Source organism: Oncorhynchus mykiss, chromosome 9 (genome assembly GCF_013265735.2).
Source record: "Oncorhynchus mykiss isolate Arlee chromosome 9, USDA_OmykA_1.1, whole genome shotgun sequence".
In the NCBI taxonomy this organism is placed as follows: domain Eukaryota; kingdom Metazoa; phylum Chordata; class Actinopteri; order Salmoniformes; family Salmonidae; genus Oncorhynchus; species Oncorhynchus mykiss.
In genome coordinates, this window is record NC_048573.1 from 50,053,482 (window position 1) to 50,072,509 (window position 19,028).

Consider the following 19,028-nt stretch of genomic DNA (forward strand, 5'->3'; position numbering starts at 1 on the left):
AGCCTAGTGCAGTGGTTCCCAAACTTTTTATAGTCCCGTACCCCTTCAAACATTCAACCTCCAGCTGCATACCACCTCTAGCACCAGAGTCAGCGAACTCTCAAATGTTGTTTTTTGCCATCATTGTTTCCAGTGGTTTGCAGAAGCGGATGTCTTCCTTAATTGACCGGACATATACCAGGAGCTGTGCCAGGCCTGCTGTAACGCATAGAATTCACTGGCTTGTATGAGAAGCAGTAATTGTTTCAATACATCTCCTGCCATGGCACTGATGTATCGTGAAACAGTGTTGTTTGATGAAGACATTGTCTGTATAGTTTTTTGGGCCTTTTCCTCCAGCATTTCCGAGCCATATCCGCGGCAGCAGGAAGAATTAAGTCCTCCACAAAAGTATGAGGCTTGCCTGTCCTAGCCACTCGGTAGCTCACCATATAAGACGCTTCTAGCACCTTCTTATTAATGGTATCTGTTGCTTTTATACATGTCTTACTACTCAAAAATCTTAATTCTCGCTAAAAAAAGTAATGTGCCTTGTTATTCAAATTGCCATGTTTTGTTTCTAAATGTCTGCGCAGGAGTAAAGGTTTCATAGAATTGTGAGATAGTACTTTTGCACATATAACACGCTGTGGCTGAGGAAAGGCACTACTCCCAGTATAAGTGAACCCCAAATCAATGTAGTTCTCATCATCTTTACGCCTCTTCGATGTCTGTTGTTCGGTGCTTTCCCGGATAAGGGGGCAGTAGCTCTTCGGCTGCATCAGATTCACAACTGTCAGTGTCCATGCTAGCTGGGCTAACAACAAATGTAGAATTACTGATGCTAGCATTGGATGTGCTCGTGGATGCAGAACAACTTGTTTCATCGACAGGTGCAGGTGTAGTACTGCTGGTAGTAGCAGTACTACCAGTAGAGCTGGTATGTGTCTCTATGGATGCGGGCCTTACTTTTTTAACCATTTATAATTTTTTGAGCAAACGGAATGAGCAGCAGCTACATTTGGCTATATACGGACCGTTAGTGGAATTTTTGCGAGAGAGTAACGGTTAATGTGATTGGATGTTAATTAAATGACTAGGCTACCTGTATTTGACATTGTGTTGTTATTTCGCTGAACACTAGATGGTTTCATTTTATTTTTGGCAGTGAAACAAGGCTACTCAGGCGAGAAGAAAACATCACCATATGTATTGTTGGAAAATATAAATGGACTGTTAGAAAATGTGAAGACATTTTTATTTGTCTTCTAAAATATATATATTTTTATATTTAAAAAAAATTGTGAATCACATTTTTATTTGGCATACCCCCAATGGCATTTGAAAATACCTGGTCTAGTGTATTGCTACTGTAGCAACACTAACTAGTCATTTCTGGGTTAAGTAATTTTCTAAATTTGTCATAGTTGAAAAGTGTCGATCACATAACTTGTAGTAATCATGGCCGAATACCGACCATGAACGCAGGGCACGTGCCCAGGCCCTGACCTTCAGGGGACCCCTATTGATTTTTTAAGTAATTCTCACTCAGATATCAATGGGTAGAATTTTAGAAAATTTGCTTTAACGGTCCAATGCAGCTGTTTTATCTCAATATCAAACAATTAATGGTAACAATTAAGTACCTTACTTTGATTGTTTTTAATTAAAATTGTCAAAAAGAAACAAATAGCTTTTTAGCAAAGAGCAATTTCTCAAAGAAGAATTTTGGTAGGACTGTCTGGGAGTGGTCTGAGTGGGGAGGAGTAAACTGAAAAATTGCTGTTATTGGCAGAGAGGTTCGGAACTCTCATTCTTATTGGTCTATTAACTAACTAATTTACCGCATGGTGATGTCACTATGGAAGGCCAAAACTTCATCCCACCAAAACAAGCTGAAATTTCAGAAGGTCTTTTCAAACAGCTCTTACACTTAAAGGGCATTATCATCATTTTCACAATTTCACAGTATTATTCCAACCTCAGTGTGGAAATATCTATAAAACACAAGAAAATCTACTAAAAACTGCAACATTTTCTCTACTCTCCATGTCAAAATGTGTAGAATTGCAGGAAAGGAACTTTAAAACAATAAATATTCTCCCCACTGTCAAGAGGGGGGCCACTAAAATGTTTTGCTGCGAGGTGGGGGCGGGGGGCCCACCCCAAACAAATCACGCCCCAAAAGGTTAGAGTCCTGACTATGAAAGACTGCTTTTAAATTGTTCGTTTGACCTGCTGGCCACAATTAATTCTACAGCAGGATTAATGCACGCTTCTCCGGCTCAGTGGCTCCAGAGACATGCTCTGACCACCACCTGTCTATCATGTGCTCACAGAAAAAAGATCACGCTGCAGGCAGCATAGAGAAGGAAAAGACATGTTTAGAACTGATAAATGATTGCATGGTGCAAGAATGAATGCAATCAATTCATTATTGAATGTTATCGATGGACACAGCTTTGTAGAACCAAAACATACACAGCCTGTCTCTGCTTAACACTCGACCAAAAACGAATCTAGAGAACAAATCGTTTGGGTGGCTGCTGCAGTTAGCAAACGATAGCCTATTGGGCAAATCTCCCTCGAGCCAGTCAAGCAATTGCATTATGCCAAGAGTCATTCAAAATGGTAGGGATAAAAACACAGCAAAGAGAGGAAATAGAAAGCACAGTATGTGGGTATGTGCGGGTGTATTGTGATGGAAGGTTGGGTGTGTGTTTTGTGTTTGGAAAAGTGAGTGATAAAGGAAAATGGCTGCAAATGCCAGAGCCCATGTGTGTCTATGAGCAGGGGTTGTGACAGAGAGCTTTCCATTTTGTGCAAATAAAATACATTCAAAATATAGTTGATTTATTTATCCTATCATGATGGAACGGTCCCCAACCCTATACCCTAGAAACCCACCTGAACAACCCATACACAAAGTAGAAGTCCTTCTCTGTTTTATAGGCCTACTGCAAGTAGTCTATATGCAGCCAAGACAGAAGGATAAATGTGGTCAGAGATCCACTAGAGCAGCACCGCCCCCTCAAGATTCTGAGCCTGCCTGGCAGGGTTGGTCCTACAAAGCCAAAGCCCCCTGATGGGAGAGCATAATATACAAGGAAATTCTCAAAGCTGCTATTGAGAACCTTGATGACCTTGTACCTAGCCGGTGGTGATTCCGGTGGGGTGCCCCCACCCAGGTAGTGGCAGTGCTGGCAACACTAGCTGCAGGAACAAATGGGGAGGGGTCACACTCGGACAATCAGAGAGGGGGGAAATTATTGTGGCTCTGGTGGAACAAAATAATCAAAGGTCTCACTGCACAGAGATGCTTGGGAGAATGGTCACAACAAGGGGACCAGCGTTTGTATGTTTCAGGGGAAGGGGGTGTATCGGAGCTCCACCAGCTAAGACTTGACATTGGTTAAATCAAATCTCCCCATTCTTGCTCAATGTTGCATGCCTTCCTTAACAGTTGTATATGCATTCTCACATCAAGTCTTCTCTTGAGTTGGGCTCGGGGATGGAACAACTTTTGAACGTGGAGGAAGTGTGGGAAGTGTGTATGTGTGTGTGTGTGTGTGTGTGTGTGTGTGTGTGTGTGTGTGTGTGTGTGTGTGTGTGTGTGTGTGTGTGTGTGTGTGTGTGTGTGTGTGTGTGTGTGGATGTGTGTGTGTGTGTATGTATGTATCCCACATCTGTTGCTATGGGGTGATGATGTTAGGGACAATATAGGATGAATGAAAATAAATGTTTTTGTAATGGCAATCCTGGTTATAGGTAACAAACCTGGTTAGAGGTAACAATCCTGGTTATAGGTAACAATCCTGGTTATAGGTAACAATCCTGGTTAGAGGTAACAATCCTGGTTATAGGTAACAATCCTTGTTATAGGTAACAATCCTGGTTAGAGGTAACAATCCTGGTTAGAGGTAACAATCCTGGTTAGAGGTAACAATCCTGGTTAGAGGTAACAATCCTGGTTAGAGGTAACAATCCTGGTTAGAGGTAACAATCCTTCGCTTGAACTGCCTACATTATTACACATATTATTTGTTAATTCTGGAAATAAAGACATGCAAGATTTTTTATGTACATTTTAATATATTTTATACATACATGTATATATATATTTTAAATAACTGTATATAATACAATTGAATTGAGGGAAAGGCTTTTGGCGGATGATCTGCTTCTGTTCTGTTGTGAGTGGCACTGTGTGCTCTTTATGAAGAATGGGTCCCGGTCTCTCGGGGGCCCTGGGATCCGGGGGGACGGCGGGTGGTCTGTCGGTCACTGGGACGACAACCCAACTTCGGATGGGGGTAGGTTTTAGTGGGTGGAATAGTGGAGAACAATTAGAGGTTTACTTAGTAGCAATGCAAATATCATGGTACAGTTATATGGACACTCAATCATTATGGTACTTTTAAATGGTAAGTTTACAAACATATATTATGATAAATAGAATAGAAACTTGTATCTCATTATGCTAAATAGAATAGTGAAATAAGTATAGCCAGTTGTAATTGTAATGGCTTAGCAGATAATATGAAAATACGATCAGTATTTACCTGGCTAAAAGAGAAGGAATATAATATCTATTGTTTACAGGAAACTCCTTCAACTATTTTAGATGAAGTTGTATGGAAAATGGACTGGGGGAGTGAAATATACTTCTCCCATGGGCAAAGAAATTCAAAAGGGGTGATGATATTAATTAACAATAATTTTTATCTTAGTGTGCAAATTGTCCAAACAGATCCGGTAGGTAGAAATATGTTATTGGGCCCTACTAAACAGGCACATTTATCTATACGGTCCAATAATGATGATTCACGCTTCTTTGAAAGTATATTTAATAATTTATCAAACATACAAGCATTACACAACTATATTATTATGGTGGGAGATTATTCTATGGTTTTAAAATACCTCAATGGACCGTAAGGAAATTACACAAAAAATATCACCCTCGTGCACTTAAGGAAATCACGAACATCACAGGTATATTGGAACTAGTGGAACCTTAGCCAAATACATTTAAACTCAGTTTTTCACAATTCCTGACATTTCATCCTAGTAAAAATTCCCTGTTTTAGGTCAGTTAGGATCACTACTTTATTTTAAGAATGTGAAATGTCAGAATAATAGTAGAGAGAATGATTTATTTCAGCTTGTGTTTCTTTCATCACATTCCCTGTGGGTTAGAAGTTTACATACACTCAATTAGTATTTGGGAGCATTGCCTTTAAATTGTTTAACTTGGGTTAAACGTTTCGGGAAGCCTTCCACAAGCTTCACGCAATAAGTTGGGTTAATTTTGGACCATGCCTCCTGACAGAGCTGGTGTAACTGAATCAGGTTTGTAGGCCTCCTTGCTCACACACGCTTTTTCAATTCTGCCCACACATTTTCTATGGGATTGAGGTCAGGGCTTTGTGATGGCCACTCCAATACCTTGACTTTGTTGTCCTTAAGCCATTTTGCCACAACTTTGGAAGTATGCTTGGGGTCATTGTCCATTTGGAAGACCCAAGCTTTGTCTTGAGATGTTGCTTCAACATATCCACATAATTTTCCTTCCTCATGAGGCCATCTATTTTGTGAAGTGCACCAGTCCCTCCTGCAGCAACGCACCCCCACAACATGATGCTGCCACCCCCGTGCTTCATGGTTGGGATGGTGTTCTTCGGCTTGCAAGCCTCCCCCTTTATCCTCAAAACATAATGATGGTCATTAAGGCCAGACAGTTCTATTTTTGTTTCATCAGACCAGAGGACATTTCTACAAAAAATACAATCGTTGTCCCCATGTGCAGCTGCAAACCGTAGTCTGACTTTTTTATGGCGGTTTTGGAGCAGTGGCTTCTTCCTTGCTGGGCGGCCATTCAAGTTATGTCGATACAGGACTCGTTTTACTGTGGATATACATACTTTTGTACCTGTTTCCTCCAGCATCTTTACAAGGTCCTTTGCTGTTGTTCTGGGATTGATTTGAGCTTTCGTCACCAAAGTATGGTAATCTTTAGGAGACAGAAAGCGCCTCCTTCCTGAATAGACATGATTTAGAAAGGCATACATCTGTCTATATCTGTCTATATATAAAACCAAGCAATGACGTTGAAGGAATTGTCCGTAGAGCTCAGAGACAGGATTGTGTCGAGGCACAGATCTGGGGAAGGGTACCCAAAAATGTCTGCAGCATTGAAGGTCCCCAAGAACACAGTGGCCTCCATCACTCTTAAATGGAAGAAGTTAGGAATCACCAAGACTCTTCCTAGAGCTGGCCGCCCGGCCAAATGAGCAATTGGGGGAGAAGGGCCTTGGTCAGGGAGGTGACCAAGAACCCGATAGTCACTCTGACAGAGCTCCAGAGTTCCTCTGTGGAGATGGGAGAACCTTCCAGAAGGACAACCACCTCTGCCGCACTCCACCAATCAGGCCTTTACGGTAGAATGGCCAGACGGAAGACACTCCTCAGTAGAAGGCACATGACAGCCCGCTTGTAGTTTGCCAAAAGGCACCTATAGGACTCTGACCATGAGAAACAAGATGCTCTGGTCTGATGAAACCAAGATTGAACCAAGATTGTCTGGGGGAAACCTGGCACCATCACTACGGTGAAGCAAGGTGGTGGCAGCATCATGCTGTGGGGATGTTTTTCAGTGGCAAGGACTGGGAGAATAGTCAGAATCGAGGGAAAGATATTCGGAGCAAAGTACAGAGAGATCCTTGATGAAAACCAGCTCCAGATCGCTCAGGATCTCAGACTGGGGCGAAGGTTCACCTTCCAACAGGACAAAGACCCTAAGCACACAGCCAAGACAATGCAATAGTGGCTTTGGGACAAGTCTCTAAATGTCCTTGAGAGGCCCAGCCAGAGCCCGAACCCAATTGAACATCTCTGGAGAGACCTGAAAATAGCTGTGCAGCGACACTCCCCATCCAACCTGACAGAGCTTGAGAGCATCTGCAGAGAAGAATGGGAGAAACTCCCTAAATACAGGTGTGCCAAGCTTGTAGCGTCCTACCCAAGAAAACTTGAGGCTGTAATTGCTGCCAAAGGTTCTTCAACAAAGTACTGAGTAAAGGGTCTAAATACTTATGTAAATGTAATATTTCATTTATTTTTGCATGTATTATTTTTTAGCTTTTTTTCTTTGTCATTATGGGGTATTGTGAGAGGGAAAAAAACAATTTAATCAATTTTTTGAAAAATGTTATAACGTAATAAAACTTAGGAAATGTCAAGGGGTCTGAATACTTTCCGAACGCACTGTAATTACATTTGGTTACTTTGTATTTACCAAGTAAGTATGAAGTACTTACTTGCTTTATTCCTAGATAGTACGTTTGGGAGTAAATAGCTACTATACTGTATATTTACTTTTTATTACTAGGTATTTACCTAGTTATTACCGGGCTTTCCCAATCCTTTTCTATCCGATCAAAAAGTTTCAAAATACAACCACTACAATTCCATGGTAGGATAACTAAATTATAGCCTGTGCTAAGATATTTCAGAGTGTTTATTATTGTAAACTGTAGTGCCATGCCTTGGGGACAATAGCTAGATTCATTATTTTTCCTCCATAAATAAATCCTATTTTTAAATACCTTGGCTATTCCCAAATGAATGGTTCGCTCCCTAATTTTCAAGATAAATCAATATACACGTTCAGTGGTTGATATTTTTTCATTGAGGATATTTATATAGTCCAATAATTTGGATTAACATAATTTCAGGTTGTCCTCCAACAATTCAGATTATCCCCTCTGAATACATGATGAGGATAAAGGCTATGTAAAGTCATCGCCTCTGAAAAGAGAACTGCATTTAAACCTAGTCTACAATACACAATATAAGCCATTTATAAACACAGCACACAAAATAAGTAATTTATTGAAATAGCTGTGCAAAAGAAGTCAATGTAAACATTTTGTCATGCAACAAAACCCTCTGAGTAGAGACTAAGAATCTTACTCAAGACGTGATCTCTAGCATCTTCTTACAGTGAAATGGGGTGAAAATGTGGTCTGGGGCTGGTCTGGGGCTGCTGAATAAAGTCATGATTTGAATCCCCTGTATTTACCCCTCAAGACAACAAACAAGCATCATAATAACCATATACATGAAGGATCTTGAACCACAGAATGGGCACAATTAGAGTAAGAGTGTTAAATTGATTAGACACGATCATGGAACTCAACAAGATAAATGGCATGCTTATGCGTCTAATAAACCAGAGCTATCTAGTGTAGTAATATGTGGGTCATATATATTGAACACACAGTAGAGACAGAATGTGAACACTGAACAGAGAATAAAACCATTGCATTGCAGTTTTAGCGTGTTGTGTTATTTATTGGGTACTATGCATAGAGTTAAGAAGCTCCCATTTGAAACAAATTAATATGAATCACTCTATGTGAGGGTCATCCTTGTTATTTTCATCTTAATGTGAAGGTTGAGCTCAGTTATATTCTAATAATAACTCACAATCTCATATTTTGGCTAGGCTACATATGTACTGCATGTGTGCGTGTATGCAAGTGTTATATTCTCAAGTAACACAAAACCATGGAAACAAAAGAATGATAGCTTAGCCAAGTGAGGATTTCAACATACAATATATATACAATATATATACAGTATATAGAGGATTTCAATATTTGAATATACACTTTGAATATACACTGGGGCGCATGACATTCGGAGAGGCACTTAGAATTGCAAGGAAACTTAATGAAAATAATTGATGAGAGTAGTGTATTCGCTGGAGTTTTTTTTTTAGTGGCTGTGTTCTCTGCCTCAGTGAGAGAGATATTCAGAGACAGAGTCTAAGTGGTCCAGCTGTGCAGTGTCTGCCCATTCCTGAGAGTTCCACAGGGAGAGGTGTGGTGTGGACACTATCGAGGCAGATGGGGACTTGGGAAGAAGATAAGTCAGCTTTGTCATCCCACCACATAGCCAGTAAATAGGTCAGCTTGAGAAGGCAGAAGGGCCACAGTGAGAGCCTGTCCAAAATTGTGAGCACCCCAATTACTTAGAGAGGAAGTCAACTCAAAGCTTCATAGAGTACAGGAAGAAGAAAAGGGGAAGAGCAGCATAAGATGTATTTAGTCTACTTAAACAATCCCACATGTGAAGAAGTTGGATGTGGAGGTCCTGGGCTGGCATTGTTACACGTGGTCTACGGTTGTGAGGACAGTTGGACATACTGCCAAATTCTCTAAAATGACATTGGAGGTGGCTTATGGTAGAGAAATGAACATTTAATTATCTGGCAACAGCTCTGTTGGACATTCCTGCAGTCAGCATGCCAATTGCATATTCCCTCAAAACATGAGACATCTGTGTCATTGTGTTGTGTGACAAAACTGCACATTTTAGTGGCCATTTATTGTCCCCAGCACAAGCTGCACCTGTGTAATGACCTTTCTGTTTAATCAGCTTCTTGATATGCCACACCTGTCAGGTGGATGGATTATCTTGGCAAAGGAGAAAATGTTCACAAACATGGATGTAAACAAATTTGTGCACAGCATTTGAGAGAAATAAGCTTTTGTGCGTATGGAACATTTCTGTAATTATATTTTTGTTCAGTACATATAGACAACATAGAGATCACCATTGTGACTGATTTTACAGTATACAGTACCATTAAATAAAATAAGGCCTCAATGGACTATTCAGTTGATACTTTGTTCAGTAGATGCCTACCCCTCCATCTGTTCAGTCACTGTTAAACTCCCTGAGTGCAGAAGTATACCACTTCATGATATGAAATAAGGCAAGGGCCAATACCTTCAGCCTGTTGTGTTTTGCTTATGTTGCCTTCTTTGGAGTAGAATCCCCTACAGAGCCACGTCTCCTCACTATGTGCTTTATTCTCAATGTTCGTCATAGTCCACAAAACAACTTTCATTCTCATTCTATTGCTGTGACCTGAGAATGGTCCCTGAAAGAACTCAACTCAGCTTAGCATTTGCACAGTGCACATGGAATATATTCTACAACAACTGGGTTATAACAAGAGTGTTAACCTAACACCAATTATCCTTTCCATTTCCATTGAGCAATTTTCTAGACCATAGAAAGTAGCATACTGTACAGCAGACCATTTGACTCCCAACTTGCAGTTCAGTGTCAATGGGTGGTGCCTTCATGACACTAATCTGCTCAATGCACCCTGTAGACCTTTACGGGTCAACAAATCCAGTTATCTGGAGAAAATCCAGTTGTCTGCTTTTTCCATAGATTATGAATAGCTTGTTATTGTCAAACTGCAGAGTACTGTCAAAATGGCAGCATAAGCATAAACTATAATGGTATATAAAACGGCTTAGGTATGCCTCCATGAAAAATGAACCCTCTCATGCCCTGACAAACAGTCAACGTCTCAGAAAGTAAAATATATAGTGAATGTTAGATTGCTGCTTTGGCACAGGCCTCTCTTTCTCCCTCTGAGAAGTGTTGGCTCCTAGGAACACTTTTTGTCATGCCATCCAGTGAATGAGAGCAGTTTGGGAACAAAAGGTCAGACCAATATGAAACATCATACAACACATGGCACTTGGATGACATGGTTCAAATCAGATTCTTCAACAAAATAAAATAAAACTAATTTCAAGTCAACTAGAATCATTCTCTTTATGGGTCTCCTCGACCTCCAGCAGCAATGTTAATACCACCAGCAGGTAGACAAGACAGGCCGTCTGGTACAGTACAGTATTTGGCTAGTGGAAGGCAATTTCTAAGTATCACATAATTCAGAAACTAGGATTAAGCCAGGTTACATCACAAGATAATACAATTATTCATAAATACTAAACCCAATCTCATGCACAGGAGCTCATGGTCAAACCTACACATGCATATCCAACAATTTGTCACGAATGATATCTGAAGTCAGTTATAAAACACTTTGAGTTATAAAACAGTTGGTGAGCCGTCAGTCAGCCTACTATTGTTCAAGGACAGCGGTGCTCCCAAAAGGCACTTATGTAATATAATAACAGATGGTGACTGAAGTGTATTGGGAGTGAATTACTCAAGAAAGGGGAAAGTGACGCAACGGGAGTAAAGAGGCTTGTCTTTTAACTGAAATTGAGGATTAGGATCAAAGTCAATAAGGTATTTCACATTTTAAAACGTATTTCACCTGTTCCTGATGGGATTGGACAGTTTTCGCTATCAACAAGGTATGCAAGATCTAGAAATACTGTATCAATATTAACTATTTGTTAATAAGAATATTTGTTGTATTCAAAGTTTAGAAATAATTGCTACATGTTGTGGGCAGGTTTTCACAGCTAGTTATTTCCTCCTACGCTATCTTGAATACTTATTTCCTTTCCTTCTAAACTATTGGCCAATGTGCTGGATGGGAATAGACCAAGGTCAAAATGGGAATGAAAAAAGCTCGATATGAAGTCCCATTAATGAGGAATCAAGTCGGTTGCCCCAGAGACGGGGTCAAGTAATTGCAAATAGAAACGTGTATTTATTGGAGCATCTATAAGTCTCAGAGTCTTTTCCCCTATGCTTGGATCAGCATACATGACTTGCAATCTTTCTGCTAACTAAGAATAAAGTATAACGTTTAACAAGCTATCATCAGTCTAGCCTGAACAGAATACATTACAGGAGATTGAATAACCATGCCAGCATAACACATGAACAATTTCCATTTTTTTTTTTTTATTACCATTGAGAATTACAGTGTACCGTTCTAATCTGAGCAGGAGTGGTTCCTTACACTATTAGGGAATCGTTCCATCTGCCTGTAATTCTGCCAGATCAAACCTCCTTGGCAAGCTGATAACCGTTTTTTGGACCGTATTAAATTCCTCTTCCGTATACACATTCTACTACAGCACAGTGCTGCATTTACATCTGGCTAAGACCAACTAAGGCCAAAATCAGTGTCATTAAGCCACTTCAAAGAAGTCTGAACATCAGTGAGGGATCGATCATCGGTTTGCTCTAACAATGCTAATACCATTATTGGAAACATGTTCCTAAATAGAAGAAAACATGTGTTCTGTAATAGTGTAACAGTCATCATCAGAACACAATTTTCAAATCTTTTTTCTCTTCAATTGAACTAGAATTCAGAGTAAAAACGGCATGAATAAGGGATTTGGGGAAATTATGCATGTTTCCATTTTGGGAGGATAGTGTCATATAACCGTTGACATACTCCAAACCTGAGTGGGTGCAATGATCGGGTTGGCAGAGGCCAATGAAATGTTCTTGTTAAGGTATATTTGGTAAGTAGACTACAGTATAATGGCAAAATGTTAGAATGTATCTTTACTTTCTATATGTTTCAACAATTGCACCAAAAAATGCAGCATATATCATAGAATACCGACAGCACAGTAGTCTCCAATCCTGAGTCCCTTCCCTCTGAAATGGTTAACACTGCACTGCTATTCACTCCATTAATAAAGGGTCCAGCTATATGGTAACATTTGATCAGAAATACCACAGCAAAATTATTTTCATGCAGTAGTTAGCCACAGTTTGGATAGCTTGTTAGCTAGCTGGCTGAAGCCAGCATCAAAGCTGGGCTGCGTTTCAAACTCAGAAAAGACACAACCTCGTCCACTTACCCTTGCCTTATGCCCTTGAGGGAATCCCCGAGGCCATATTTGTCGTCGGTCCAAATGATTAGCCAAGCAAGGGAAGTTTGCAACGTAAGCCCCTCAGCCCTAGTTTTTAATGGAGTTTGCGAGTGTACAATTATGTTCACTTCGGGGCCTGAAACGTCCCATAATTCAATTCACGATGATTATACATCCGCTAAGAAAAGTCAGCCAAAACTTAAAACCTCAACATACATGTGTAAGTAAAAACTAATGTAAATAAGTTAGAAATTGTGCTACTAATGCACAAACACGTCTCGTAAAAGTAATGATGTTTTTGTTTGGTTAGCTTTTGGAAATTGTAGAAATAAAATATGTTCCTTCTTCAGAAGTTTCAGCTAGGCAGGCAAATGTTAGTTAGCTAATTAATTTGCTAGCTATCATACAGTATACATATATTAATAATTATATAGTTAATATAAGTAGACATGCAATCATAATTGACTGTAGCGCATATAATGCTACCAGTGGCAGAAAACACAATCGTCGCAGGACGAATGAGTGACGAATTTCCGGGCAAGGGCGGTCCATTTAAAATTCACTCCTTCCTTCCTCGCCCCTTGACCTGCAAGTGTAAGCTCGTCAGACATCATGATACGTCATCAGAAGTGTCCACTTAATTTGAGGGTTAAGACGAGAGGTTGTGTCTGTTAAGTGTTTAGAATGCAGCCCTAGATTACTTATTGGGAAACAATATTTCTGCTAAATGTATACGTTTATTACGTTAATTAAGACACCTTATGTTGATGTTTACTTTATTTGGCAGTTACCTGTATATGAATGTTAGCTAGCTAGTTGCACATGTGTTGTGTCATTCAACAATTTCTTAACTCAAAAATGTTGCTTGCTAGCTAGTATTAGCTATTTGAATGGCAGCCTCATCACATCGATTGGGAATTCACTGACTGGCTATAGCTAGCGAACTAACTACATCATATCTATCTGCATATGAGTGAACATTTTTGTCATAAATGTTTATTCCCCAGATATACGAGGGCCTTCTCACATCATGTCGGTATCATTTCTGTTGTAATTTCTGATCCAGAAAAGGACTCACAAAAACCATGTCTGTAGCTTGTGTTGCTTGCAGTAAGCCATTGTTCTTTTCTTTTTGACCTGAAATGATGTAATTCATGACATCTTCACAAAAAAGTAGAAATGACAGCCAAAATGTAGCGATATACAAAAATGCTGTTGAGGCTTATTTAATGAAGCCTAAATTAGCATTGGCATTATGTTTTATAGATTGTGTCCTTTGCCTTTCACCTTTAATCAATTCCTGAAAAGAAGAGAAATGTCACTGCCATACATCTACATTGTTACATCTTCTCAGACTGCCTCCACACAATGCCCGGATCCAAAGTTCAAAACATGCCAAAATGACATCACACCTAAATGTGTCAAGTGGATTCGGGGGAAGGAAACAATAGGCCAAGGGAGCACTCCCTTCTCTCCTCTCCTTGGTTCTTATCGTTTACACACTGACACAGAAAAAGGCTCCACCTCCATCAATCAAATGGAAAGATGATGCTGTTGCAGTGATAAACAGAAACCTCGAGCAGTCCCTCCGACAGAGCTTATTTGTCCATTGATGGCAAGGCTGCTACACTGCTCATCAAGCAGCTCTTGCTACATCATTACCTGAGGGTGAAGCTACATTAATAAGCCAGCATTGGATAATGTAATTCAACATGAGATAAGATGGACACACAGATATATGTTACAAATCCACACCACAGGTGCTACATTAAAAGGCCAAAACCACGCATATTATCTATTCTAGCAGTGCCAAATGGCCTATCTGAAATTCAAACAGCCATCTTCAAACGCAGATATTTTCCCCCCGGATGACTGTAATTCTACAGAGGAAATCAAGGAGATTGCATGAAGTTGTATGGCGTCATGGTACATTATCTCTCTACTCTACATGTCAATACATTGGATCGTCTCAGACTCCTGTTGGTTTGAAGTAGAAATTATAAAGGGGCCAAATGTTGTCAGGCAATATGGAGACGGTAGTAAAAGCATCTGTGCTGCGTTTGAGCCCATTTAGTGCTTGGACACATACTGTTTTGAGTTTAATGGCCTGGGAGATTGCCATCAAAACAAGCCGGATTACTCATGGACGTATTGGAGAAAGAGGCCTGGGAAAACACAGGGGCGAGGACCATGGCTCACTGGGGTACTGTTGTTCCTGTGGCCCAGCTGCACTTGAAATAATCCAACAGATGAGTCCTCAATCAACATAACAACATGTAGTCTCTGCCGCAGTGGTAGTCAGATGAAGGACAGTTTGAAACAGGGTGCAGCTCATCTGAGGTCCCTTAAATATCCCTTTTCCTGCACTCATTCTGCCTATTTAACTACCCTTCATCACAGTAAGATACTCATCTGCAAACCACTGCTTTTATTTCAGGAATTATCTTTGTTAGGATTTTGATGAATTAATAATGATTACATGTTTTCAAACCAAATTAAATGATGCGACAGGTTCCCTACATTGGGGAACTGTCATATAAAATTCTGCATCTTTGTACAGCACAAAATACTATTACATAACAGTAAACCTTATGTCAAATTAAATAAGGTTACATGATTTTTGTACTACTCGATCTCAAATACAAACTGAAGACAATATTCTTAAACCCTGGTCGTTCACATCAAGTGCATGGAGTGGGCTGTAAAATCTTCTTAACACCATTAATTTCCCATTCACAGTAAACAAGCCATTACTCTCCCATTCATAACACACCTGCAGGGAGAGTGTTGGAGTGTGTGACACCTGAGAGCAGTGTAAAGATGAGGTGACGACAGGGGATTGAACAACTAAAATGACTCATTCACAGTCCAAGATATTTCTCAATTGATTCCACTGAGATTAGTACCACCATTTCATATTCAAGCAACACTGTATGTGGGTGGTAGAAGTTGCTATGGAACTGGTTATGATACTTTTACAGTTTATAAAGGTTAAGTAGTATAACAACATCCAAACACTTACCCCAGTGTTGTCATGGTGACGATGGTGTACCAGAAGGAGGCAGGGATGCTGGAAAACGTGGTTCCCTTGGTGCCTTTCTCAGCGTAGAACATGACGGTGGCAAAGATGATGACGGCCATGGTGAGGGAGAAGAGGAGGAAGCCCAGCTCCGAGGCGCAGGCTTGCAGCGTGCAGCCCAAGATACGCAGCCCCTGAGAGTGACGGGAGAACTTGAAGATACGGAACACCCGGAAGACTCGCAGGGTGACAAAGGCCCCACTGACTTCCTCATTCTCTGGCATGACAAGGCCAATGTAGAAGGGCAAGATGGCCACCACGTCTATCACGCTCATCACCGAACGCGCAAAATCACAGCGGCTGGGGGCAGCATACAGTCTCATGAGGTACTCAAAGGAGAAGATAAGCACACAGGCCGTGTCCAAACAAGAGAAGGCCACTGAAAACTTCTCACCACATGGCAGGTCCTTTATACTCCCTTTGATTGGTCGGCAGGGAACTGTTTCCACAACGTTGGCAATAACAGACACAGCGATGAAGAAGCCAGTGACATAGTAAAAAACCAAGGCCATGGTGCTTGTGTGAGGGTTCTCAAAGGCCCTCCATAGCCTCTCTCGTAATGTGGCGTCTGGGGGCAGGGGAGCGTCTCCAGCATTCTCTGCCTCGGTGTCCTCAGCCAAACGCTCCTGGTTCTCCTTCTTGCGATCCCGGTACTCTTCCATACAGCAGTCACCTATGATCTCCGGTATTATGCCATAGAAAGCCAGCTCTTCCTCAAAAGCCTGAATGCATTCATGTCGGGGGTAATGTAGCTTGCCTGTTCGAAAAAAGTTTAGTATATGGCGGAACATCTCTGGATCCCTGTCAAAGAAATATTCCTGAGTTTCCTCATTGTAGAAAAACTCCTTTTCTGAGCTGCCTAGAAGGGTGTCTGGGTAACGGTCCAAGGTGTTCTTCCATGTCTGAAAGCGTAGTCCACTCACATTTACAAACAAGATCTCATCACTGCGACTCTTTTTGTCCACAGGAGGCTTGGGCATGGTCTTTTGGGCCAGTGGTAGCCAGCCTACGGCTGCTGCCCGAGCAAAGGGCATCCATGTTGCAACTCCAGCAGCCATTTTTGTTTAGTAGCTTTTGTTTCAGGAGTAAGCCGGGATGGTGTGTAAAGGTACGGAGTGTTGTTTAGGTACTTGAGGGCTATTTCTGGGCCTTTTTCCGGATCAGGAGGAAAAGTATAGGTATATCCGATCTAATCATCCGAACTGAAGGCCTCAACAACCGGGTTGGCTTGCCTCCATTTCCAGTCTGTCAGTTTGTTTGTGCATTGGCTTCAGTAGGAGGGAAATGTAAGGCAGGCAGGGAGATGATAGTGTTTACATCATCAAAGAAAAGGGTCAAGATAAGGCAGTTGGGGACTGAACCTAAAGTTCAGGCCATTGGAATAGCTCAGGAAAACTAGGCCTGATTCATAAAACATCAGACTATTGACAGGGTTTGTATAAATAATAGCACAGTAATATTGTAGAACAATACTGTATATGGCTTTTCAGTAGTGTTAAAAATAAAATAAATAATAAGTCTCCGACCTTCGCTCACTGCCTCCCCTTTCTCAGAAGACAGATTAGTTGCAGCGCTGTGGTTTTTCAAATTCGTATTCAATTGTGATGATGGTCGCCGACGTTGCAAGATAGACACATTGCTTTCTCCCTTTCCCTCTCACTGTTGCTCTCCAGCTTTGATGATGGATGCCTCTCTCTGTCCCTTGGATTCTCTGCACAACCAAACCTTAAGTGTAATCGATTTCTTTGGTGTCAGAGGTCTTGTGAAAGGAAACGTTTGAGTCTTAGGCATTTCTATTCCTTGTATGGTCGTCCCTTTTTATACCTGTCAAGAAACACAACACACACAACTTAGATATTCCGCAGCACAAGCTGTAAAGGCATGCTATGTCTCTTTGTGTCACAGCTTGGGTGAACTTAGCATACAGTTTGCGTCAGTCTGTTTAAAAAGTCTGAGCTTCAATATACAAACAGAGTGGTCCCTCACAAAGAGAACTTTCAAGTTGACCACATTTTAATCGTATTTAGAACCTAGACCAAACATTTGTCCCAATAGAAATACACATGTTCATTTTGCACTGATTCTCAATTTGTACACATCAACCACTCAAAACCATAGGATAATGACATGACAAAATGCTAAAACACAACTGTACCTCTTCAGTATTAATCCACAAAGGGATTATGCTTTAAATGTGCAATAATGTAAACAACGCTAAATTGTATTTCAATATAAAAAGGTTTAACATTAAACGTCGAGATTAAATCAATTCTAAACAAATACAGATGACTGTATGTTCTTGTTCTTTTTATGTCACTCTTCTAAATAAGATATGTGTGAGGGTGTATCTATGAAACATCTCGTCTGTCTTGTGAGGGGAACTGGAATGTGCCCCGACCCTAACCAACAGACAGGTGACCCAACCCAGATGCATTACAGTGCACAACATGCTCACCCAATCAAAAATCAATAAGACTCTATAACACAGCAACGCTGCTGCAGTGGACGCAAATTACATCCAAAACAGCTACTTCAGTATATAAAGAAAAACACAGCAATCTCACATATCAGTCGAGCACTAACGATTAGTTTACAAGTGAAATGAGGCTTTCATGCTGTGTTCACTTAGCCTTCTATGTAAATTGTTACTTCCATGTTCTCGTCATGTTGCTTAAAACCACATGGTCACGCAGTCAATGGAAAATGAAATACGAAATAGTCCTAAGGAAAAGGCATAATTTCAACTACATTATCTTTAGACTTAAATTCAGACAAGGGTCATAAAAAAATGTATGTGTATATGTCAGTGTATAGTAGAGTATGTTATGTGCATGTGTTGACATATGAACAGAAATCTGAATAACTCGTGAAGTTCTGTATTCCATTACTATTAAGGCTTGGGTTGTAGCTAGAGCAATTAAGAGCTTACTTACCATGCATTAAAGCTGCAGACAATGTGGAAGAGAAAGCAAAGGCAATGAGAGAATTATAAGCAGCCCCTCTCCTGGAATCGAACCACATCGCACACCGGAGAGTGAGGGAGTGATTGTCATGCTTAGCCTTAGCTCCTCTCCTGTCCACTCTCTCCTCTCAGTCAGCTCTGTGCCTCCGCTTGCTCACACTTTCTCTAACTCTACCTCTCATTTGCTTGCACGACCCCCCCACCCCCCCACAACCTCTCTCTCTTTCTCTCTTGCTCTCTCTACTGCGCTCTCCCATCACATACACAATCACATACACACACTCCTTACCTCTTGAAAACACAAGAGCATCATACACTGGGAAATAAAGATGATGTTATTTGATACACAGAAATCCCAGACTACTGTTTTTGCATGCACCATGGC

At 40.7% G+C, this 19,028-nt stretch overlaps 1 protein-coding gene across 1 annotated transcript in view; it reads right to left on the reverse strand.

Annotated features, from left to right (window-relative positions):
- kcnd1 (potassium voltage-gated channel, Shal-related subfamily, member 1) overlaps nt 1–18,756 on the reverse strand; it is a 72,128-nt gene extending 53,372 nt beyond the window's left edge. Inside the window, exons 1-2 of the mRNA XM_021616066.2 lie at nt 18,615–18,756; nt 15,625–17,505 (exon numbers count right to left, since the gene is read on the reverse strand). Coding sequence (XP_021471741.1) covers nt 15,625–16,739 — 1,115 coding nt within the window. The 5' untranslated portion in view covers nt 16,740–17,505; nt 18,615–18,756. The remainder of the gene's footprint in view (nt 1–15,624; nt 17,506–18,614) is intronic.
- Nucleotides 18,757–19,028: the final 272 nt, after the last annotated feature.